The sequence below is a fragment of the Delphinapterus leucas genome, chromosome 19, assembly GCF_059928025.1.
Source record: "Delphinapterus leucas isolate spDelLeu-1000000601 "Yukka" chromosome 19, BTC_Dleu_Yukka2, whole genome shotgun sequence".
NCBI classification, from domain to species: domain Eukaryota; kingdom Metazoa; phylum Chordata; class Mammalia; order Artiodactyla; family Monodontidae; genus Delphinapterus; species Delphinapterus leucas.
Window position 1 is genome coordinate 62,371,145 of NC_143147.1, and position 25,105 is coordinate 62,396,249.

Genomic DNA, 25,105 nt, shown 5'->3' on the forward strand with positions numbered 1-25,105 from the left:
AGTGGTTGAGAGTCCGCCTGCCGATGCAGGGGACGTGGGTTCCTGCCCCGGTCTGGGAAGATCCCACATGCCACGGAGCGGCTGGGCCCGTGAGCCGTGGCCGCTGAGCCTGCGCGTCTGGAGCCTGTGCTCCGCGACGGGAGAGGCCACAACGGTGAGAGGCCCGCGTACCACAAAAAAAAAAAAAAAAAAAAAAAAAAAAAAAAAGATAATGGTGACAGTTGTACAACCTTGTGAATGTACTAAAAAAACACTAAATTGTATACTTTACAATGGTGAATTTTATGGTGTCTGAACTATACCTCAATTAAAATAATTGTTTTAAGCTCTTATGGATTAAAGTTAACATTTCCGGGCTTCCCTGGTGGCGCGGTGGTTGAGAGTCCGCCTGCCGATGCAGGGGACACGGGTTGGGTTCGTGCCCCGGTCCGGGAAGATCCCACATGCCGCAGAGCGGCTGGGCCCGTGAGCCATGGCCGCTGAGCCTGCGCGTCCGGAGCCTGTGCTCCGCAATGGGAGAGGCCACGGCAGTGAGAGGCCCGCATACAGCAAAAAAAAAAAAAAAAAAAGTTAACATTTCCATTTAAACATCTCCCCAGATAGTTACATTCCACTCCCAGACACGCTTATGGAATGGTGTCTGCTGTAAGAAGATATATAAGTGACGGCAGCCTGCCACCATAGCTTAGACCTCACTACATGTTTTGGGGTTTGTTTTTTTTTTAATGCATTGCATCCTCCAGGAAAATTACTAGCAAAATCCTTCCCCAGTAAATGTGTTTTTGTTCATTTACAAATGTTAGATTCCTGTTTTTAAAACTTAAGACAACTTTTACCTCATTTCATAATACTTGATTAGCGCCCCCCTCCCTTGCTATGAACTACAAGGTAAGAAAACTTTATCAAACAAAAACATTTAAAGAGAAAGAATGTGCAAATCTTTTCAAAGATTCCATTTCAGCATCACAGGATTTATTTAAATGTCATTCCCAGACACGTGTGGGGTGGCATATGCTCCCTCTTATTACATAGTAACACATACGCCATACCCAGCAGGAGTCTTTATATGACATATGGCCTAGTAGTTTCAATCAAAGCATGATCGTTCAAAGAGAACAGGGGGAGAAGAAAACACCTACACGTTTATAACATGATCAAAAGGAACGCGAGACAGATGAACTGAAAAAACAACATCTTTGAACAATCATAATCAACAGTACAAGTCTCCCTCATTCCACTGGTTTTAAACAACTAACATCTGTAAACTTGAATACCAACTCCGGCAGGTTTAGCAGTCTTCAATCTCTGATTTTCCATCCTAAACATCCTCCAATGTACTGTGAAGATGAGAGCGGGCCTCCTCCACCGGGCCCTACCGCCCAGCCGAGCTGTCTGAAGAGGCAGCCTCCTCTCGTGGGCACCCTTCATCAAATACTTCGGTAGTCAGAGCCCCGGGCTACAATGGCAGCAGCTTCCCACTCCACAGTGAAGAAGGAAACAGTTCCAAAAAACCCAAACATCACCATGACCAGGAGTTGCCAATGAAGGAGAAGGTAGTTACTGTAGAAAAATGCCACGGCTGCGCAAATGGACTAAAAATAAACAAGACAAAACAGATCACAAAATGCACACAGGTGACCCAGCCGCTCCACAAAGAGCCCCACCGCTCTCTGACCCAAGGCTTCCTGTGCCTTGCACTGCTCCCTGCTCTTTCTGCATCTAGATGGCACTTCCTTTGTCACTAGCTCACAAACATGCACCACAAACTCCGGCTGAGAGCTGGGAACAATCAAGTAAGCTATTGTTTAAAATAGTATTTTGTAAAAACCAGGAGTTATAAAATAATGTGCATGAACAGTGTGAAACACTCCTGTTATATGTGTATACTATGAGTTCTGGTATCTAAGGAAGTCTGAGCCACAGAGAGACCACAACATAAAATCTCTTATACAAGTGACGGGTCAAAAAAGAGCACACTACTCATTGCTTCCTAACTCTAATCACAAATCCTTTTTTTTTTTTTTTTTTGCGGTACGCGGGCCTCTCACTGTTGTGGCCTCTCCCCGTTGCGGAGCACAAGCTCCGGACGCGCAGGCTCAGCAGCCATGGCCCACGGGCCCAGCCGCTCCGTGGCATGTGGGATCCTCCCAGACCGGGGCACAAACCTGCGTCCCCTGCATCGGCAGGTGGACTCTCAACCACTGCGCCACCGGGCAAGCCCTATTATTTATTTTATTTTATTTTTTATTTTTGGCCGTGCCACGCAGCACGTGGGACCTTAGTTCCTTGACCAGGGATCAAACCTGCGCCCCCTGCATCGGAAGTGCAGAGTCTTAACCACTGGACCTCCAGGGAAGTCCCACAAATCCTTTTAAAGGTTGTCCTTGACTTTCATTTAAGAAATATTAAGAAAACAAAGTTAAAGCGCTATAAAAAATAGACCCTGCTTTAAACACAATCTGAAGAAGAGGTTTTACCTGCACAAATTTAAAGACTGCAAAAGCTGGTGCACTGTCTTCAGAATAGAGAAAACCTAGAATGCTAAGCAGCTGGGTATTGAAGCAGCTGTCTCCAAGACCCAACAGGAAGCTGCAGAAGATGGCAACTTCTTTGCTGAATAAAACAAAATTAATTTAGAGTGAGCATTAACAATATTTGTTAGAGTTGATTGAAATGTAGAAACAACTCACCCACAAAAGCATTTTACTTTCAAGTTTTAAACACTATGAAACAAGTATGAATAAATACTGGAATTTACAAAGTCAGAATTTATGCTCAAACGCCCTCACCTTCGCAGTCTAGCAAACTCTGGTCTACTAACTATTGGGGAAGCAAACACTGTTTGGGGCAGAGCTGCTCTTGGACTGTGGATCTAGACATAAACACTCACATCTACAATGACTTTGAGAGTTGAGTGCAAGAAAATGACACCCTCAAAGCTCCTGTGGACACTGTGAGAGAACGGGGTGGCCGGCTCAGATGGCAGATCACCCCTTGCTCCTCATTGCTCTTCCTTGGGGCCCAAATTTCTAGAGATTTCACTGGTTGAAAGGCAGAGATATAAAGTTCAAATCAGATACTTATGTGCTCCTTCACAGATCAAGAAAAAGATTTAGTGGGGAGAAAGGTTAAAACCAGCAATTAGAAAAATAACTTGGGATTCTCTATGGATTCCTATTTAAACTCATTCTGGCTTCATTAACACTGGACAGATGACCTTATAAAGATAACAGACTTGCAGAAAAGGATTAACTGCTCCATTCTAAATTCCTAGCCATCCTCTACCTCCCACCCTTCCTTAAATTACTAGAAAAAGGAGAGTCACTGTACCTGGGTTTGATGTAAGCACTGCTATCAGTTCCTTCAACAGGAGCAATAGGGGCATCCCCCGGCATGTTGAGAAATATTAAATAAAAAGCTATAAAATGCACCAGGATGCCCAACAGCACAACTGGATTCCTACCAAAACGATTATTCTTGCTCAGCAGGCCAAAGAGGCTTCCACCTATAAAATCAATGAAGTAGAGAACAGAAAAACCCAAGGCCAAGTTAATGTATCAAAATCTTAGTTCTTTGAAAAAATAAATTAAACGGACAAAACAATAGCTAATTTAATCAAAAAAGAAAGAAACAAAGAAGGCACAAATATAGAAAATAAGAAATAACTGTTGAAACAGAGTTATTAACAGAACCCCGGGCTACAATGGCAGCAGCTTCCCACTCCACAGTGAAGAAGGAAACAGTTCCAAAAAACCCAAACATCACCATGACCAGGAGCTGCCAACGAAGGAGAAGGTAGTTACCGTAGAAAAATGCCACGGCTGCGCAAATGGACTAAAAATAAACAAGACAAAACAGATCACAAAATGCACACAGGTGACCCACTCCCCCACACGCCAAAAAAAAGTACCAGAAATATGACACAATGGTTTTGAAGACGCGACAAAGGGCAGTGATCTTTGAGAGTCAGGAAACAAATGAGGTGAGGCCCACACCTGCCCCAGCTGACTGAGAGGCTGTGGGCTGCAGGGAGGGAGAGGGAGAAGAGGAGGGAAGGCAGGTGGAGGCCCGTAGCCTCTCTGAGTTGAGGAGACAGAGCTGAGAGTCTGGGGAGACAAGGTGCCTGAGTCCCCAAGACAGAGTATAAGAAAGGGCAGCTGATCAGCACAGGATGTGTGTAAATTAGCAGAGGCCTGGAAAGAAACTTCCAAGAGGATTAGCGGTATTAGTGCCCTGCCCTGGGCAGGGAAGAGTGCCTGGTCCCACCAGCCAGGCTGGAAATCTTATTATTCACGGGCACTGGGTGTACACAGAAGGGTCTTCCATCAGGGGTGAGGGATAATTAGCCCTAGTCTGAGCAGTGCTCTGATCCCATCCAACAAATTTTAAAAGCAAGACCTAAAAAAAAATCACACTGTTTCCAAGTAAATGAACCGCATCCAAGAACAAAGCTCAAGAACGCTAACAGGAATATAAAGAACATCTGCACCCAACAAGGTACAGTTCACGATGGCTCGTATCCACAACACTACCAGGCATGCAAAGAGACAGGAAAACAGGACCCATCGTAAGCAGACAGATCAGTCAAACATACAGAGTTAGCACACAACCCAGCAATTCTAGTGCTGGGTTTACATGCAAGAGAAACGAAAACATAAGCTCACACAAAAAGTATACACCAACGTTCACAGCAGCATTATTCATAATGGCCAAAAAGCGAAAACAGGGCTTCCCTGGTGGCGCAGCGGTTGAGAGTCTGCCTGCCGATGCAGGGGACGCGAGTTCGTGCCCTGGTCCGGGAAGATCCCACATGCCACGGAGCGGCTGGGCCCGTGAGCCATGGCCGCTGAGCCTGCGCGTCCGGAGCCTGTGCTCCGCAACGGGAGAGGGCGCAACAGTGAGAGGCCCGCGTACCGCAAAAAAAAAAAAAAAAAAAAAAGCAAAAACAACCCAGATGTCTGTGACATGATAAATAGATAAATAAAATGTAGTAGATCCATACAACTAAATATTATTTGGTAATAAAAAGGAATGAAGTAAAAAATAAAGAAAGAAAAAGAAATGAAGTACTGATACATGCTACACCATGGGAAAATCTTGAAAACATTGTGCTAAGTGAAAGAAGCCGGACACAAGAGACTATATATATTGTATGATTCCATTTACACAAGATGTCCAGAATAAACAAATCTATAAAGTAGATTAGCAGTTTCCTGGAGAAGGGTGATGACAGTGTTCTATAATTAGATTACAGTGATGGCGGTACAACCCTGTGAATATACTAAAAATCACTGACCTGTATACTTTAAATGGGTGAACTACACGTCATGTGAATTATGTCTCGATAAAGTTGTAAAGAAAAAAACACTACCCCAGAGCTGTTGCAGATGTTAGAATGAGCAAAGGCATTAAAACAATTACTGTAACTGTATTAACATGTTTACACACACACACACACACACACACACGTACCAGGTGTTGGCAATAAATTAGGGGAGGGGTACCGGTGCCCTGCTAGGAACCGGGCCCCACAGCGGGAGGGGAGCAGCAGGCCAGCCGCTTCTTCTGTATTTACAGCCGCTCCCCATAGCTCGCATTACTGCCTGAGCTCCGCCTCTTGTCAGGTCAGCAGCAGCATTAGATTCTCATAGGAGCATGAGCCCTACTGTGAACCGTGCATTCGAGGGATCTGGGTTGCACGCTCCTTTTGAGAATCTAATGCCTGATGATCTGAGGGGGAGCTGAGGCGGTGATGCTAGCGCTGGGGAGTGGCTGCAAATACAGGTTATCATTAGCAGAGAGGTTTGTCTGCACAGAGACCATAATAAACCAGTTGCTTGAAGACTCATATCAAAACCCTATCAGTGGGGCTTCCCTGGTGGCACAGTGGTTAAGAATCCACCTACCAATGCAGGGGACACAGGTTCGAGCCCTGGTCTGGGAAGATCCCACATGCCGCGGAGCAAGTAGGCCCATGAGCCACAACTACTGAGCCTGCACGTCTGGAGCTTGTGCTCCGCAACAAGAGAGGCCGCGACAGTGAGAGGCCCGCGCACCGCGATGAAGAGTGGCCCCTGCTTGCCGCAACTAGAGAAAGCCCATGCATAGAAACGAAGACCAAACACAGCCAAAAATAAATAAATAAATAAATAATGGGTTAGGATTTGAACAAGACACCTGGCCAAAAAAGATGTACAGATAGTAAAAATCATACAAAAATATCATATACTATTAGGGAATTACAAATTAAAATCATATCCCAGCACACCTATTAGGATTGCTAAACTCCAAAAATATGACAATATCAATTGCTGAAAAAAAAAAAAAAAACCCTATCAGTGAGTGCCACGTGACAACTAAGCTGCATCTTATGGAGTAGACTGGACATAAGCAACGCATGTCAGGTGCCACTGTCTCCCATCGCCCCCAACGGGACCATCGAGTTGCAGGAAAACAAGCTCAGGGCTCCCACTGATTCTGCATTATGGTGAGTTGTATAATTATTTCATTATATATTACAATGTAATAATAATAGAAATAAAGTGCACAGTAACTGTAATGTGCTTAAGTTATCCCGAAACCATGCCCCCCGCCCCCATCCATGGAAAAACTGTCTTCCATGAAACTGTTCTTGGTATCAAAAAGTTTGGGGACTGCTGAACTAGGGAACAAAAATACACCAAAGTCTGCTTTCTCCATAGTGCTTATCACTGTCTGACATTCTAAGTTTCCAATGTTTTTTACTGCCTGTGTTCTTCCCCAAGAATATAAGCTCCATGTTTTGTTCATACAATGGATTCACAACAAATATGTGTTGAATTGGTAAGTTCCTCATACGTGACACAACACCCAATATACTGCAAGTATTGAACGGATCATTGCTGAATAAGGAATACCTGGTGGTATAATAAAAAGAGATTTGGTCTTTGCCCTGTCCTCTTCTCCTCTCCACTTTCCGGCATGGAGCTCTTAAAACCCTAGGAATTTCTCAGTGAAAGGAATGTCTCTAGTTATCTTAACTAATTCCTTCCAATGACACCAGAGTTTATGATGATGAGGTGATCCTTGAGGGGGTCTGGAGGTGGCCCTAGATAGTCAGGATGGGGGCTGGTTGTCAGAAGGACCCAGCCTTGATTAGAGGGTTGGAACTTTCAGCCCCACCCCCCAATCTCAGGGGAGGGGAGAGGGGGTAGAAACTGAGTCTAATCACCAATGGTGGATGATTTAATCAACCATGTGACATAATGAGATCTCCCTAAATCCCTACAAAACAGGTTTGGGGGCCTCCCTGGTGGCGTGGTGGTTGAGAGTCTGCCTGCCGATGCAGGGGACACAGGTTCGTGCCCCGGTCCGGGAAGATCCCGCATGCCGCGGAGCGGCTGGGCCCGTGAGCCATGGCCGCTGAGCCTGCGCATCCGGAGCCTGTGCTCCGCAACGGGAGGGGCCACAACAGTGAGAGGCCTGCGTACCGCAAAAAAAAAAAAAAAAAAAAACAGGTTTGGGAGAGCTTCCTGGTGATGACTGCATCCACATGATGGGAGGGTGCCACACCCAGCCTCCATCAGGACAGAGCTTCCTACACTAGGGGCCCTTCTGGACTTTGCCCTATGTACCTCTTTATCCGGCTGTTCATTTGCATCCTTTATAATAAACTTTAACAGTAAGTATAGCATTTTCCAGGGGTGTGGTGGGAACCCTTGAATGTGTAGCCAAGCTGGACAGAAGGGAAGATAGCCTGGGACCCAGGACTTAACGACTGATGTCTCAAGTGAGGCTGGTCTTGCAGGACTACACCCTTGAACCTGTGGAGTCCGATGCTAACTCCAGGAGTGTCAGAATTGAACTGTATTGTCGCATATCCAACTGGTGTCAGAGATTCAGAGAATAAGAAATTCAGGAATTCTAAAGATGCAGATGTAGAGAATGGACTTGAGGACATGGGGAGTGGGAAGGGTAAGCTGGGACAAAGTGAGAGAGTGGCATGGACATACATACACTACCAAATGTAAAACAGATAGCTAGTGGGAAGCAGCCGCATAGCACAGGGAGATCAGCTCAGTGCTTTGTGACCACCTAGAGGGGTGGGATAGGGAGGGTGGGAGAGAGACACAAGAGGGAGGAGATATGGGGATATGTGTATAGCTGATTCACTCTGCTATAAAGCAGAAACTAACACACTAAAAAATAAATTTAAAAAAATTCAGGAATTCTAATACACCTTCCCTAAGTATTTTAAGAGGAAAAGCTGGGAGAGACCATATGTTTTCTTACTTATGGTTTTGTCTTGAATTATTTGGCAAATGTTTTGTAATTTAGTTTTAGAACAGTGATAACACAAACAAAGACATACCCATTTGTATAAAAGCAAGGAAACAGAAATTCAAGGATAGAGAGGTGAAGTACATTTAAAATTTCTATAACAAACTGATTTAGTGCAAAAACTTTTTTTTTTAAACCAACCTAAAATTTCTCCAATGCCAATGAAAATGCCAGAAAGTCCAATGAGGCTTTTCTCTTCTGTTCCAAATTTATTTATAGCGCCGATACAGGTTCCATATACACCAGAGAAGAAAGTCAATTCCAGACCTTCAGAAAAAAGTGAAATTTAAATTACAGTTGTCCCTAGGTATAAAAATCCATAGATGCTCAAGTCCCATAGTCAGCCCTCCATATCCAAGACTCTGCAGCCTCAGATTCAACCAACCATGGATTGGGAAGCACTGGATTTAGTATTGAAAAAAATGCACAGTCTCCCTTTCCAGGTTTTTCTTCATGACTAGTAGTATTTGAGCTATACACGCATAAAACAAAATCCACACAGGCTGAAATGTTACTCCCCAAGCACAGCATAATTTTACGTGACCTAACTGATGACATGGAATTAGCCACAAGATGGCACTTGTCACATATTTCAGATAAAAGCATACAACTCAAATAAGCGAAGACACCCTTATGTTAAAAATGGTCACTCTGTGCGCAGACAGGGGATGAACAGAGAACATAATTAACATAAACTTGTAACAGTGAAACTAAAGTGCTCATTATCCTTATTAATAGCTTCCCAAGGGAAAAGGGATATACATTTGTAAGACCAATACCTACTATCCACTTTTGCTTAAAGTCAAAAGTTTTCATTAAACACACTGTCCTAGGAAAAGAAATTCCAAAAATTCGGGTAGAAAATTAGAGCAAATGAGTAGAAGACCTGATTCCTTAACACTACAAAACCTTAACTGAATTTTGAGGATGTTTAATATTTATTCTGTTTGACCTAAAAATAAGACGTTTATACCGATGAGGCACATACAGTTGAACCTTGGACAACACGGGTTTGAACTGTGTGGGTCCATATAGACTACAGGATCCACAGCTGGTTCAGTCAGCAGATAAGGAAGCACGGACACAAAGGGCGGACTAAAGTTATATGAAGATTTTAACTGCGGGGGAGGTCAGCACCCCTAATCCATCCCTTCACTGTTCAAGGGTCAACTGTAACGGCAAAAGTAATAATTGACACATTAGAGCAATTTTTACAAGGAAACTGATTTCCTTAAGACCTAAGAGTATTCCACCTATTATCACATCACATTATCACTATAAGCCATAGAACTCATTCCATTTCATTAAAAATTATCTTAATTCACGCCAAGTTACACATATTTACTCATGATTATTTTCTGTAGTGTTCTATTTTGCCCTAAAATCACTGGTTGGGATGAACCAGGCCTCCCAATTTTCAAACTCTTGTGCAGAATCCTCCCACACTGAATTTGGGCTGGCCCTATTATTTGCTTTCACCAATGTGGGAGGGGGTCACATAGCTGGCTGAGACACAAGGAGAAATCTGAGACCCAGCTAGCATCAGACCCCTTCAGACATGCAAATGAAACTTCCTTGGAAGTTTTAGCCTCAGCCATCCTTTAACAGCAGCCACAAGAGACCCCGAGACCATCAGAAAAACCATTTAGCTGAGACCAGTCAATGCACAGAATTGTGAGAAAGTAACACAGTTGCTGTTTTCAACCCTTACTGTAATTATGCAGCCACAGAAAACCAAAACCATAATTAATCCCATTACCTGTATAAGCAGTTGTAATGCTAAGAAGGAGCATCTCCTTGGTGACACATAACTTAAGAGACTTTTCTATAAAAAAGGAAAAAAGAAATTTAGGAGTACTTAACTACATTCTAATCAATCAAACAAAACTTATAAAACATTCATTCAACCAAAACACCTCTTGTCAATAATGCCAATAAACAAATACATTGGGACAGAGGTTAATGATTCAGATTAAAATGGTTAAGGTATGAACTAAATCTGCCCTATAAAAAAAATGTTGATTTCAACTGTGTAAATATAGTCTAGAGTTGTGCTTTCTCTAACACATTCTCCAGCTCTCATGAAAACAAACAAAACATGAAACAGAGAAAAGAAATAGAACCAAACAAAACAACAGAATATTCCAACAGACTTGATTAAAGGCTAGGCTATTAAGAGAGTCAGCAGTTGGCAAAGTGCTGACTTCCCTAAGGAACTGTCACAGGGCAGCTTTAACACTGGACTCTAGGTCAGAATCAGCAGCGGAGCTCTTTGACCATCAGAAGCTGGGATGCCACTTCCTGAGATTCTCTCTCTGGATCTGAGGACTGAAACTTCAGTTCTGCCTATTTGCTTCTGATCCCCTTAATGTTTATTTTTATGTTGTTCAACTTAGTTGAAATCTGCAATGGAAAATGCATTTCTAAAAACTGCACATTTTAACTTTTTTGAACCTGCTCACATTTCATAATTTAAGGCCACTTATCTAGGATCCTACTAATAGCAGATCCAGATTTTTTAAAAAGGTGGCGGGGGAAACGAAACCAAAATCCACCCCAAATCAGAACCAGCCTGGAAATAAATGAAAGCTCTCCAGTCTCACAGAGACATTATTTGGTGCGGCCAGCTCTGCAGCAGGAGTGCTCAGGCCTCAGTTCAGCCCTGGAGGTGGTGGCGTGGCCCCTACAGCTCATCCTTGGCCTGAGGATCCAGATTTTAGTTCCTATTCAACGGATGACTAGGAAACTCACATAAATCACAAACACTCTGTCCTGAATTTCTCCATATACAAAAGAAGATAGTTTTTTTTTTCTTCTTCAATTTCACGAAAATAAAGTGAAACTAAAAGCAATAAGATATTTTCACCAATCATTTTCACATACTTCCAGAAAAAAAATACATGATCAACAAAGTTTAAAAATATTTTTAATTAAAAACATTACATTAGCAAAGCATATCTGCTTTTGACTAATCAGAAGATTTAGGTAACGAAAAGAAATTTTAAAACATAATTTAGTATGATCCTATAATGGTGAATTCACGTCATTATACGTTTGTCCAAACCCATAAAATGTACAACACCAAGACTGAACCCTAATGTATGTAATCTATGGACTCTAGGTGATAATGATGTGTCACTGTAGGTCCACTGATTGTAATAAATGTACCACTATGGTGAGGGACAATGATAATGGGGAAGGTTATGTGCGGGTGAGGGCAGGGCATATATGGGAAATCTCTGTATCTTCTTCTCAATTTTGCTGTGAACCTAAAACTTCTCTAAAAAATTGTTTATCAAAAAAAAAAAACCAATATAATCTATTTGCAGAAACCAACAAACTGATCCTAAAATTCATATGCAAATTCAAGGGACCAATAATAGCCAAAACAATCCTGAAAAAGAACAAAGCTGAAAATTCATGCTTTCCAATTTCAGAATTTACAATAACCAACACAGCATTGTACTGGCATAAGGACAGACATAGATCTAGAAATAAACTCTTACATTCACAGTCAATTGATTTTCAACAAGGGTGCCAACACAATTCAATGGGAGAAAGAATAGTCTTTCCAGCAAAGGGTGCTAAGACAACTGATCTCCACGTGCAAAAGAATGAAGCTGGACTCCTACATCCCAACATCCATAAAAATTAACTCAAAATGGGGCTTCCCTGGTGGCGCAGTGGTTGAGAGGCCGCCTGCCGATGCAGGGGACACGGGTTCGTGCCCCGGTCTGGGAAGATCCCACATGCCGCAGAGCGGCTGGGCCCGTGAGCCATGGCCGCTGAGCCTGCGTGTCCACAGCCTGTGCTCCGCAACGGGAGAGGCCACAGCAGTGAGAGGCCCGCGTACCGCAAAAACAAACAAAACAAAACAAACAAAAAATTAACTCAAAATGGATCACAGACCAAAATGTAAAAGCTAAAACTATAAAAGTCTTAGAAAAAAATACAGGAGTAAATCTTTGTGACCTGGAGTTAGGCAAAGCCTTCTAGGACACCAAAAGCACACACAACAAAAGATAAAATAGCTAAATCAGACTTCATCAAAAATTTAAAACTTCTGTGATTCAAAAGATACCATCAAGAAAATGAAAAATCAACCCAAAGTCGGGGAACTAAGATCCCATGAGCAGCATGGCGTGGCCAAAATAATTTTTTTTTTTTTAACTTAATTTTGGCCACACGCACAGGGGCTGAACCTGGGCAATGGCAGTGAAAGCACCAAATCCTAACCACTAGACCACCAGGGAACTCCCTGAATAGGTTATTGATTGTGGTGACCGTTGCACAACCCTGTGAATATACTAAACACCACTGAATTATACACTTTCAATGGGTGAACTGTACACTACTATGAACCACATCTCAATAAAGTTATTCTATTAAGGAAAATAATCTGACACCTTAATGGGTCTCTTCCCAGACTTTCTCTATGCTTTTTTTTATTAAAAAGAAATTCCACTATTTATACTATTTTATAATTTATTTTCACATAACAAACATTTTCTAATATTCGTAGTGATCATTTTAATGGCTACAGTAATCTGTTGGATAGATGGCTTGTAGCTGAATATTTAAATTATTTCCATTTCTCACTAATATAAACAGTAGTTAAATCTTGGGCAAAATTCTTAATTATTTCCTGAGGATAATCCTATTAGTGGAATTGCTGGGGTAAAGGTATAAACATTTTTAAGGCTTTTGATACTTACTGACAAATCACAGAAAGTAATACAAGTGTATATTTTTAGCATTGTGGTCTTACGCATGTACCTATGCCCCATATACTGAGAATTATTTTTTATCTTTTGAAATTTGACAGAAAACTTAATTTGCATTTCTTATACTTAGCTTATAATAATTCTCCTTTGTTTATAAAATAAATATTTTCTACTGGAGTGTTTATGCTTTTCTTATTGGTTCATAACTATCATATACTGTAAATATTTTCCCTGCCATTTTAACTCATTAGATTTTGAGAGACTGAAACTTTATATTTTAGGTAACCAAAGAGCATTCTTTTTTTTTTTAATTTAATATTATTTTTAAATTTTATTTATTTATTAATTTATTTCTCTTTGGCTGCATTGGGTCTTCGTTGCTGTGCGTGGGCTTTCTCTAGTTGTGGCGAGCGAGGTCTACTCTTCGTTGTGGTGCGCAGGCTTCTCATTGCGGTGGCTTCTCTTGTTGCAGAGCATGGGCTCAAGGCGTGCAAGCTTCAATAGTTGTGGCTCACGGGCTCTAGAGCACAGGCTCAGTAGTTGTGGCGCATGAGCTTAGTTGCTCCCGTGGCATGTGGGATCTTCCTGGACCAGGGCTCGAACCCGTGTCCCCTGCATTCACAGGAGCATTCTTAACCACTGCGCCACCAGGGAAGTCCCCCAAAGAGCATTCTTTTCCCCGTTTGACAGACCTGCGTGAAAGGCTTTCCTCTACCAAATTAATTTCTTCCGGTTACTATTATGGCTTCATTTTTACATTTAATCTACCTGGAATGTTAGTGTAAGACTCCATTTTTTCCCATGCAGTCAGCTGTCTGGCCTTGCTTTTCTAAGACTACTTTACTGTATTCCGAATTCCATTGTGGGTCTAGACTTCAGTTTCACTGCTCTTTGTATTCCAATGTTTTCAAATGGATTCATAACAGGTTTTGATATTTATTAGGGAAAGTTCTTTTTAAAAATTATATTGGCTATTGACAGACGTTTACTCTTCCAGGTGAACTTTAGGAACCTTTCATCAGGACCAAAAAATAAATTTAAGAAAATTTTATTGAAATTTTCTAGAATCGCATTACACATATACATTCAACTGAGGAATTAAGTGCCTTCTAGATAAGCAAGAACCCTTTCTGTACAATACCTACTATGGCACCAACTGAAGGAAAGTCACGATTAAATAATAAATGAACCACCGGCTCACAGACAGAAAAGCTTGGACATTCTTTTTCCTTTCTCTCTTTGCCTTCGGCTTCCTTGCCGCCTCATAACGTCACATTGCTCCCTAGCTGCCAGGAATCGTCACCTAAATTTAAACTTTCTTGCCCTATAGCACCTCATATGTCTTGTCTTTTTTGGCCGCTGCCTTCTTTCTCCCCATTCAAACCTGACAGCCCAGTTTCTTATTACTACTGAACCCTACACCAAGTAACCAACCAGCTCCGTGATAAAAGGCATGAGGCCCTAACTGTGTTAGTGTCTCATTTTACAGAGGAGTTGAGGCAAAGTTTGTACAACTGCCTAGGAATGACAACCTGAAACTGGTTAATATCAAGAGACATCCAGAGAGGGGTTCAGTAATAGAGCAGAGAGGCTGCATCAAGCCTCCCCAAGGCTGGACGAACCATCCCATAAGCCTGAAGGCCATCAGCCTCCCTCTGCCTGACTCCATGTTCACCAAAGAAGCCAACGTGGCTTTCTAGGCCTCTGATAACAAGAAAGGAATGCCCTGTTTGACCCTGGGTAAACGATTTCTCTAAGCCTCAGTTTTCTCTTCTATAAAATGGAGATAATAATACGTGTGTGTTATATGATACTCACAGAACTGTCGTGAGAACAAAACAACATAAAGCACATCGAGAGGTTTAGTCAGGAAGAACCCTCAACAGATGAGCGTGATTGGCCTTACACGCTACTGGGTCACCCAAGCTCCTGCGTTGCTCTGAGGAGTGACACGCGATGCACGAAGAAATGGTCTATGTCCTCTCTTCCTCGGGTAAACTCGTAACCCTCTGCCTCCTCCTCCTCAGGCCCCCCTCACACACGTGCTCAGGTAGGGCACGGAATTACCCTCCATCCCTCACATCCCCCACGTTACAGAGATACTTACTGAGAAGACTAGCATATTTCAGAGCGGCATACCTGGAAGCATGAAAATACTGGGGTATCGTCAATCCAAAGTTACCAGGGAAAGGGGGAAAGGCAAATGCTGAAGTTGTTCCTGAACAGTTCCTGCATTTCAGACACAGAAAATACTTACTAAATGCATCTACTGCCTTTGTCATATTGTTCTGGGCAGACCTGAAAAGATAAAAAGAAAAAAGTTTTTCCCCTGAAAATGGAGAAAGAGAACAAAAATACTATCACATTTTCACTTAAATCTGTAAAAGCTCTGTCCTCTACGTGGTCTGGCAAACACTTTCAGTGGCCTCAACGCTCCCTGCTCCAGGGTGTCCCTTCATGACCCAGGTCCTTGCTTCAGAGAACGATGTGGTTAAAGTGCCACCGTAGAGCACGATTCCCTCACATTAAATTTATGGCACGGAGTCCTGCATGTCTTTTTCACAAATGATACTCCAGGCAGGACAGAAATCTCCTCTACGCTGTTTCCAAACTGTAAAAACAATTTGTGAGGGGCTCAATCTTCCACCACTCCAACTATGTAAAAACTACTCTGTGGTTCTTCAGTGTTAGAACTCTTGAAAAGCATCGCCATCATTGGCGGTAGGGGGTTGGGTGCGATGTCATCTATGGGTTAAAAACGTGGGCTTTGAGGCTGAGGCCTGCTTTGCCACTTATTAGTCGTGTGGTTTTAGACAAGTGACTTCATTTCTCTAATTTTCATTTCCTCATTTATAAAACAGGGACACTATCACTTACCTGTGAGAATTAATTGAGATAAAGTAACTTAAGTGTAATTATTTACAAGGTTAGGGTAAGAAAGTTTTTAAGAAATTACATTTCTTACCCTACCAGCCAAGTCTACTCCTCTTAGATCTTTAAAGGATATCATTTACAAACAAACAAACCGAAAATAACAAGAACAGCAAAAAAACAAACCTCAAGGAGATCTAGTTGACTTAAATAAATAAATTACTAACACAAAAATGGTAGTATCTTCTAACCAACAGGAAAACTTTTTCCCCCACCATAAAAACTCATGCCTTCCCTGGAAGCAAATACTATGTGAATGCCATTTAATGACAGTTCCCTCATCTAGTACTTGGACAGGATCAGGTGTGGATTATACTATTTCACACTCAAGGCCCCAAATAAGTAGAAACTGATTTGTACTCTATAGACTATTAAAATATAATCAACTCAGCTTCTATCAGCTGCAAATCATTCAAAGTGGGATCCTTTAAAATCAGATCCTACTTATTTCCTCAGCGGCTTCTAAGCACACCAAGAAGAAAACCCAAACCCCTGCTGTATCCTTATTTAATCAACCCTCTGTCTGCTGCATTACTCCCACAGTGCACTCCTACTTGCACTGTGAGAGGCCCAGGCGCCTCTGGCATTCCTGGTGCCCACCACACCCCTTTCCACCCCTGGCATCTGCTGCAATGGCCATCAGTAGATCTTCACACCTTCTCACCTCCCAGCTCTCCACCACCTCCCCCTTTCTCACTGCCTTCTAGCACTTACTCTGCTATTTTCTTACAGGGTATCGTCTACCAGCCCCTCTACAATTAAGTTACATAAAAACAGGGAATTCTGTCTTGTTCATTACTCCTTCCCTCCCCTTTAGAAGATGGCTGGCACATGGTGCTATTTACAGAATAAAGACACAAGTTTCAAGTTTGGAAGACAATTCAGAAACAGAGAATGCTAAAAAAAGGCTAAGTGGTACCCCTCAGCATTGCACCTTATGACAGTTACATGATCCCCTGTCTATCAGAAAAGTTCCTTGAAAACAGGGACAGGTTGTATTTGTCTTTACAGCACCAACACCTAACATTTGCTGAATGAATGGGTGTTTAATTTTTGTTGAATTTGTGGCATTCATCTTCACAGACCCCTTCTCCAATATCCATTGGTTTGTGCTTAAAAAAATATGTATGTGGTACATATACACATAAATGTTTGTATACTTATATAAACATGTCTTTTTTGCTCTGAACGGTGCAAGTTTTGAATGCTTAATGATCCTATGACTGGAGAATTTTATGCCCTTTTTGGGCTTTAAAAAGGCAGCACAGAAAGTTCGATGCAAAGTTTTTAACAACAGGTAAAATGCTTATAAGGCAAGCTTCATAATTTTATCAATTCACAAAGCAAAACAAGAGTGGCAAAGATTTCTCATTCCCCTTTCTTCAAATCCAGATGATAACCTGCAGAGAAATCATCTGTGATGTTTCAAACAGTTTTACTTATAATTGAAATAGGTCCCTGCTTCCGGTGGCAGGGTCTGGGGAAGGGGAGGAAGGAGCCATGTCTTGCCTCGAATGTGGCAAGAAGCAGCCCCTGAAGCAGCCCAAGGATGGAGAAGATGAGACATTTAAGCAGAAACAGAAAGAGGAGGCCTCAGAGGAGGGCCCCTGGCCAGAGGTGGAATTAAGAAATATGGCCAAAAGTAAGCTGTTCTTTGTGCCTGAGGCAATGATGGTCCTTAATTCCATTCCTGTTTAACCATCTGGATTTCCCAGTCATAACATCTGTTGCCACCTACAGCTAGAATGAAGTGTTGTTTGGGAGCCTATTGTACATTTAAAAATAAACTTTTGTTGGGACTTCCCTGGCGGTCCAGTGGTTAAGACTCTGTGCTTCCCCTGCACGGGGCGTGGGTTCCATCCCTGGTCGGGGAACTAAGATCCTGTGTGCCGTGCAGCTCGGCCAAAAGAAAACAACAACAACAACAAAAAGTTTTGTTAAAAAAAAAAGAAATAAAAGAAAAGAAATATGCTCAAGGTAATTCACAATTTTTAGAAAAACAGGACTGTGTAATTGTTTCCCAGTAGGGACTACATCGGGGAAAACTACCTGCACAGGTTACTGCAAAATCCAGAGCATGGGGCTTCCCTGGTGGCGCGGTGGTTAAGAGTCCGCCTGCCGATGCAGGGGACACGGGTTTGTGCCCCGGTCCGGGAAGATCCCACATGCCGCAGAGCGGCTGGGCCCGTGAGCCATGGCCGCTGAGCCTGCGCATCCGGAGCCTGTGCTCCGCACGGGAGAGGCCACAGCAGTGAGAGGCCCACGTGCCGCAAAAAAAAAAAAAAAAAAAAAAAAAATCCAGAGCATGGGTGTTAACCACAGCTCATCTGTAATGACTGCTGACGGCCCTGCCACTCACTTGTACCACATGATCGGAAAATTTTAGGGCTGGATCCAAGAAACAGTAACTGAGGATTGTTTGCTATATAACTTTTTTTTTTTTTTTCTTTTTCTTTTTGCGGTACGCGGGCCTCTCACTGCTGTGGCCTCTCCCGTTGCGGAGCACAGGCTCCGGACGCGCAGGCTCAGCGGCCATGGCTCACGGGCCCAGCCGCTCCGCGGCATGTGGGATCTTTCCGGACCGGGGCACGAACCCGCGTCCCCTGCATCGGCAGGCGGACCCTTAACCACTGTGCCACCAGGGAAGCCCTGTTTTCTATATAACTTTATGAGCCTATATCCTCACACATTAAAACACAGGAAATGTCTGCTGAATTGAATGAGGAAACTGAGGCCTAGAGAAACTCAGGGGAACATTGCTACTGTCCACGGTCACACAGCTGGTGACCTGGGATTAGACTTAAATCCCCCACAAACCTTTTCACTACCTTCCCCGCCTCTGTCTACCTTCCTTTCCCTTCCTCCTCCCTGGCAGCTCCCCTTTATCTTCTTTCTCTGCTTATTTGCTTTAAAACTTTTCCCTCATGTCTGCCCAGCACTGGATTATCAGTTAGGGCTATAAAAGGCCGGTAATTCCTAGACTAGACCTACTCAAAATATAGTTTAAAATAGAAAGGAATGTTTCCAACTTCTTACTCGTTGACATCCAGGTCCTGGTCATCAGAAGATTCACCTTCTCCCAGGACATTTTCGGAATCTGGTTTCCGAATGAGAAAGAAGAGAACTGTCCCCACAAGGCTAATCACTGTCAGGGCGATAAACACTGTCCTTCGGTCACTCTCTAGGGAGAAAAACAAAGACGAAAGTAGATAGTACTGGCCATACAAACAATTCCAGAGTTAGCATTATGTTCAGTACTGTGCTTGTTTATAACCATCAACACACTTTGTCATTAAATCTTACTTTACTGCATCAGTAAAAACCTACGACAAGGAGAAAAATAGGATACATCCCCCTTTGTCTTTCAGTCAGAGAAATACTAATAAGCCAAAAGAAAAACAGCACAAGAACTTAATCTTATTCTTTTAATCAAAGAAGGGAACAGACAAAACAACTGAATTAAAAAGTCTTCTGACAACTGACTCGTCTCCTCACACAGAGCATAACCTTCTCCCGCACTTTGAGATGCTGCCTGAAGTGCAGTCATAAACTGTGGTCTTAGTATAATAACATAATCCAAGGGAAAAGATGACTAAAAGCTAAAATCTGAGAGGACTTAGGGTACCACGGTTCACTAGAACAATGTGAACAAAGCAATATGGGGCATTCCCGTGGAACAGCTATTTTGCGTTGAACTTATGTGAATGAAGCACAGTGAATTAGACAAACCTGATATTTGAGTTTTCCCTTGCCAAGCAAAATATATGTAGAGATTTCCAAAGAACAAGCTGGGGGAAGAAAAGGAGGGAGAGGATATTGGGAAGTTATTTTCGTATTTATGGGTTTTGAAATAATTTTTCCATTACCTGTAAAAGAAGAGAAAGAGAGGCCTACATAATTAAAGAAGTTATCTACCCGCCCTAAGTCATTTAAAACATCAACTTCACCCTCTTTCTGAAAAACTCAACTGAGCCAGATGGAACTGTCTCCTTCCACATGAGAGAAGCCTGATTCAGACTGTCCTCCAAAGACCTGACTCACTGTGAAACATGTGACTTATTGAAGCTTTGGAAATGACTCCTTGGAAACAAGTTTACCCTTCCTCTAAAATCCTATATTTTAAAGAATCGGTGAAAAAAAAAATCCATGATTTAGTTATCTGCATCTAATGAGATACTTTATTTAGTATTTTCCTAGGGAAGAAATCATTCACTTACACTCCAATTTCAGAATATACAATCTCTTAAAACAACATCTGCATTTGTTAAGACTTATCATGGCCAAAATTTTAGGCGTTTAGGATTCATGAGGGTAAATCGTCAGGACAGATTCCATGACAGAATGACCGTTGTTGCTTTTTACTTAGGAAATATATAATATGCTGTATCGTTATAGAGTTAGTCTCACTTTAGAAATTTAATTGTTAACAGCTACCAGGTGGCATAGCTGGGTGGGAAGGACATGGCCTTTGGAATCCAGATGATTGGATCAGTTAACTTTTAACTAAGCCTTTGTTATCTCATCTGTAGAATGGAGCTAATACCTTCTTATCGCAGGGGGTTGTGAGGATTATTGAAATTCAAGAGCCCAGTAGTACCTAAAGTATAGCAGGTGCTAAATACATTATGGTTAATATTATTTTCCATTTACTAGTCATAAATTCCAATGAGGTAGGTCCATGCATTTTTAAGTAATCCCATAAAATTTTAAATCTCCATCACATGTACCTAGGAACTTAACTCATGAAACAAGAAGATCTGAGTTTTCAACACAACCAGGGTCTAAAAAATGGTGTGACAAAAAAAATTATAGGAAAGATTGAGCCATAAGAATTATTACCTGGATTGTAGGAGTGCCCAGAAAATGCCACTGTTTCTCCCAATAGTGTGCTCATCTGAATTTATTGTCAGGCAGTTTCCTTGTGCTGTCCAAAGTACTAAAATTCAAACCAAAAGTTTGTCAAGGGAATGAAATCATTTAGCTTTATATATTAAACATATAAATAATAGTCTTAGATAAGACCTGGAAAATAGGGAAAATGAACATCAAAATACTTACCAGCAGCTGCAATTCCAATGAAAACAGAGGCTGTGTAGAAGGACCACGGGAAAGGCTGGATAAAAACGGCAATGTACATGCTAAAATATAACAGGTCAACGTATTATAGTCAAACAATACCTGAAACAGAATGCCAATTATGCCTTCTAGGAATCAATTCTGAGGGATCTCTTCTTTTAAAATTCAGGCTGTAGGACTTCCCTGGTGGCACAGTGGTTAAGAATCTGCCTGCCAATGCAGGGGACACGGGTTCAAGCCCTAGTCCAGGAAGATCCCACATGCCGCGGAGCAACTAAGCCCGCAAGCCACAGCTACTGAGCCCATGCGCCGCAACTACTGAAGCCTGCACGCCTAGAGCCCGTGCTCCGCAACAAGAGAAGCCACCGTGATGAGAAGCCCGTGCACCACAATGAAGAGTAGCCTCTGCTCGCCACAACTAGAGGAAGTTTGCGTGCAGCAAGGAAGACCCAACGCAGCCAAAAAAAAGAAAAAAAAAGAAAAGAAAAAAATTCAACCTGTAAAGGGCTTCTCTGGTACTGGCAAAAAGGGGACAAATGTGACCTATCCATTTCTTAACGTACTATTTCAAATTTGTGAACTGAGACATTGAATAAAGGTCTGCAATTGGCCTCCGCCAACAGCTCAGTACACAGTGGGACTGCAGTTCTATAGCCCAGAAGAAAAGTTCAGTTATTTCGTTTTAATTCCCATTAGTCAACTTGATACAAAATAAGATTACTTCATGAGTTCTTTTCAACTCTTATAGAAAAAGGTTTTTGGATGCCATTTTTATTGGTGGTAAAATGAAAGCAAATATACACAAATTCCATCACATTAAAACAATGGTATCCCTGAGCATCAAGGAGAGAACCAAATCCCTAAAATACTTCCTATAATCTATTCAATCCGAGTCAGCAAGTTCTTGTTAAAAGTTTACTGTGTGCTTGAAAGAAGCTGAAGGTGTTCCCATTAAATGAAAGAAAATTGGACGACTCACCTGTAAAATAAACCACCAGCAAACATAGAGAGTTGAGGCCCTACAATGGCAACCACTGATGGCGCAATCAAATTTGAAGCAGAGAATACTCCATAAATAATTGCCATGCTGCACACACGACACACAAAAGGAAAAAAACAACACTCTTGAAAGATGGTCAAAAGATCACTTTTTCAAACCCACTTAGTCTATAGTTTATTTTGCAATAAGCACTCATATTCTTTAGTCAGAATTTACAATTATATCCTTACACTGAATGTCATATTAAAGTTTTCACTTGTACCAAACACTGAAGTCTTGTCAAATGTTTCTTTGAATCAGTCTGCCTTAGACAATATGGTTTCTAATGTACCAGTAAATTATAATAGCAGCTAACACAGCTCTATGAAAAACGTATCATTATCCTCATTTTATAGAAAAGAGAACTGATACACAGAGGGGTAAGTAACGTGTCAAAAGTCCAGCTGGATAGCTGGTCAGTGGTGGAGCCAGAATCCCATCCCTGGTAATCTGACTCCAGAGGCCCTAGTCAACCAATCTGCTCTACAAATTTAGCCTACAACTCCTGGCAACAGCATGAAATTTCACTGCTATAAATAATCACATAGTTAAAACTTGCTTAAACCAGAATTTATTAAACTCAACCTGACAGTCTCACTTGAACATTATTCAGCTACTGTAGACCTGGCCCCAGTATATATGTCTTGTAGCAAAGTGTGACTAAAATCATTTCAAGAGTCATTTATAAGCCACTATTTATAAATCCAAGTAAATTATTCTTTGGCTTTTATGAATCTCTCAAATATCAAATGTTCTTTCATTTGTTCTTCACAGTATACATGAAGACAAAACATTACAAAAAATTGTGGTATTATTATTAATCACTTCAAAAAATGGACATTAGCATCCTTTTACTCTCAATTATCATATATAAGGTCAGATTTAGGTTAGGTAACACAGAACCAAATAAGAACAGTTGGGGAGGAAGCGGGTAAGGGGTTGGCCGCAATCTAGTATTTAACGATAGAGAAAGTAAGAAATCTGTTAGTGTTTACATACAGGTATGTATTACATTCCCAACTTCAACCACAACGTACTAGTGACTTATGAAGATCTTTTCACTTCATTTTCTCCACCTGTAAAATTGGCACTAAACACCTTAACAAAAAGCTAAAAGCTCCTGATGACAATATATTAATAATTACGAAATCACAAAAACAGGAAGACCAAATATTTCGAGAGTCATATAAAACATCCTCTGTTTAGGATTCGGAAGATGTAATTATGACAATGCCTGAGTGCTTATTAAATGCCAGCCACTGTGCCAAGCGCTTTACACGCATTGATCTGAGCAAGGAAACTGGGCTCATAGAAGCAACTTCCTAAGATATCGCAGTAATTAAGTTTTGAAGCCAGTATTTCAAACCCAGTGTCTAATTCTATATGAAACCTAAACTCATCACCTTCATCCTATTATGTTCTCCTAAATAGTCTAGATAAAGAAAAAAAATCACTAATAATCTAATTACAATACGTTGTCTGTGATTTTGATGAAATTAAGCAACATCTGTGATATACAGAGTAAAACCAATCATACAGTACAATACCTGGTATAGCCACTGCCGTGAAAATCTGTGCTATTTAAGCTCCTGATGACAGTTTGCTGTATGGAAGATAAAACTAATCAATGAAAGCCTTTTGTAATTGCCCTCACCCCAGAAAGTCGCTCTCCAAATACTTGGAATAAAGTAAAAATTCAAGATGCCGAATACTTAATACTGAAATTCTAACACGAGAGAAGAGAATGGAGTACAGAACAGAAGGCAAACCAATGAGGGGCGTGTGGGGGCGGGGTGGGGAAGGGTGAAGACCATCTGAAACTAGGCCTTAGGTTTAGTCCCTCAACTCTCCAAGTACTAATGTAGTCCTTAACATAAATAAAAAATAAAATAAATGGGTCAGCATACAAACCCCAAATCAAGTAAGAGAAATAAACGACCCCAACAAGAAACGTCTGCCACATGAAATCAAACCTAATCATGGAAAACGAGGAAGCCTAGGTGACAAAGTAAAAGGTGCAACTTAAGCGCATTATTAGACATAACGTTGATTATCATTTTTGGAATGCATTATGATAAGCACTTCAAAGGAAGAAGATCAAATTCCAACTCACCGCTACATTTCCACAAGTTTGAAAGGCGGTGAACATAAACATAAAGGCAATTCCTAAAATAATGATGTTGAAAAGCTTTTTAGATTCCGGGGACATTTTGGCTTAACTCTGCCAAAAGGTCGGCAGCAGCAGAGGGCAGTCAGCTCTCCTCGGGGGGAACCCACTGCAATCCTGGGAGAAGAAATGAGATGGTGAGAGGAGGAGGCAAATCCAGGAGCGGGGCAGCCAAGGTGTCAACTTCCAGGTCTTGGAGTGGAATCCTGGGCTTAGGGTGAAGTTCTCCCCACGGGTATAGTTAGGACATTCCTAGGACACGATCCGAGGAAAGAGCCCAACACCCGGAGAAGCGCCAAGAACGTTGTAGCTGCAACTTAAGGGGCCCGAGAGGGGGATTAGGGCCAAGGGCCAGTGGCAGCGGCCAGCACGGCCCCGCCCTCCCTGCCCTGACTCACCGCAGGTCAGGCGACCCGGTCACCTGACCGCAGCCGCGGCGCCGGCCGCTGGGCCTACTGGGAAATGTAGTCCTGGGCGACCCGGGACATGCAAGCGCGGCGCTAGGGCTCCCTCACCCGCTCTGGGGGAGCGGGGCCGACCTCGTGGGCTCTGGCAAGGGGGGGGGGTTGCTAAAAAGCGGAACGCAGCGAAGGAGACAGGAATTGCAGAAGGTGGCCTGGAGACGCGGTCTGAGGAGGCCGCAAACACAGACAGGCAAGGTGAAGGAGTACGCCCCCCGACAGAGGCGGGGCCGACGTCCGAGCAGAAAACCTGCGTGGAGCTTAGAAATTGGCATGAAAAGAAGGCGGAGCCCAGTAGGGGAGCACCTCCCTTTCCTGCCGTCACAGCGCGCTTCGCAGCCGGAAGGAGCGTTTCGCGGGCTTTCCAACTGCCGGTAAATCCCGCTCC

The 25,105-nt window shown here is 42.3% G+C and overlaps 1 protein-coding gene across 4 annotated transcripts; it reads right to left on the bottom strand.

Annotated features, from left to right (window-relative positions):
• Window positions 1-950: 950 nt before the first annotated feature.
• Window positions 951-25,082, bottom strand: MFSD11 (major facilitator superfamily domain containing 11). Of its 4 annotated transcripts, XM_089901636.1 has the most exons (14): window positions 24,655-25,082; window positions 24,203-24,373; window positions 23,637-23,692; window positions 22,030-22,137; window positions 21,033-21,112; window positions 20,814-20,910; window positions 19,704-19,762; window positions 19,011-19,155; window positions 15,151-15,341; window positions 10,079-10,144; window positions 8,461-8,586; window positions 3,331-3,505; window positions 2,478-2,613; window positions 951-1,592 (listed from the first exon to the last, which is right to left on the bottom strand). In XM_089901636.1, exons 2-14 carry the CDS (start codon window positions 24,296-24,298, stop codon window positions 1,428-1,430), a joined length of 1,500 nt encoding a protein of 499 aa, XP_089757762.1. In that variant the 5' UTR covers window positions 24,299-24,373; window positions 24,655-25,082; the 3' UTR covers window positions 951-1,427. The 4 variants fall into 4 exon arrangements, with proteins under 4 accessions (XP_089757762.1, XP_022445203.1, XP_089757761.1 ...); XM_022589495.3 differs by lacking the exon at window positions 24,655-25,082 and having other exon boundaries at window positions 15,301-15,341; window positions 24,203-24,647; XM_089901635.1 differs by lacking the exon at window positions 24,655-25,082 and having other exon boundaries at window positions 24,203-24,647.
• Window positions 25,083-25,105: the final 23 nt, after the last annotated feature.

What these genes read in the sequence shown, in the direction of transcription:
- MFSD11 (XM_089901636.1), bottom strand. Translation starts at nt 24,298, where the DNA reads ATGTCCCCGGAATCTAAAAAGCTTTTCAACATCATTATTTTAGGAATT. An exon ending in AGGGAAAACTCAAATATCAG is followed by an intron (nt 19,156 to 19,703) that starts GTTTGTCTAATT and finishes TTTTCTCCCTAG; the next exon opens with AGAGTGACCGAAGGACAGTG. An exon ending in TGGCATTGGAGAAATTTTAG is followed by an intron (nt 3,506 to 8,460) that starts GTTGGTTTAAAA and finishes TTGATTTTATAG; the next exon opens with GTGGAAGCCTCTTTGGCCTG.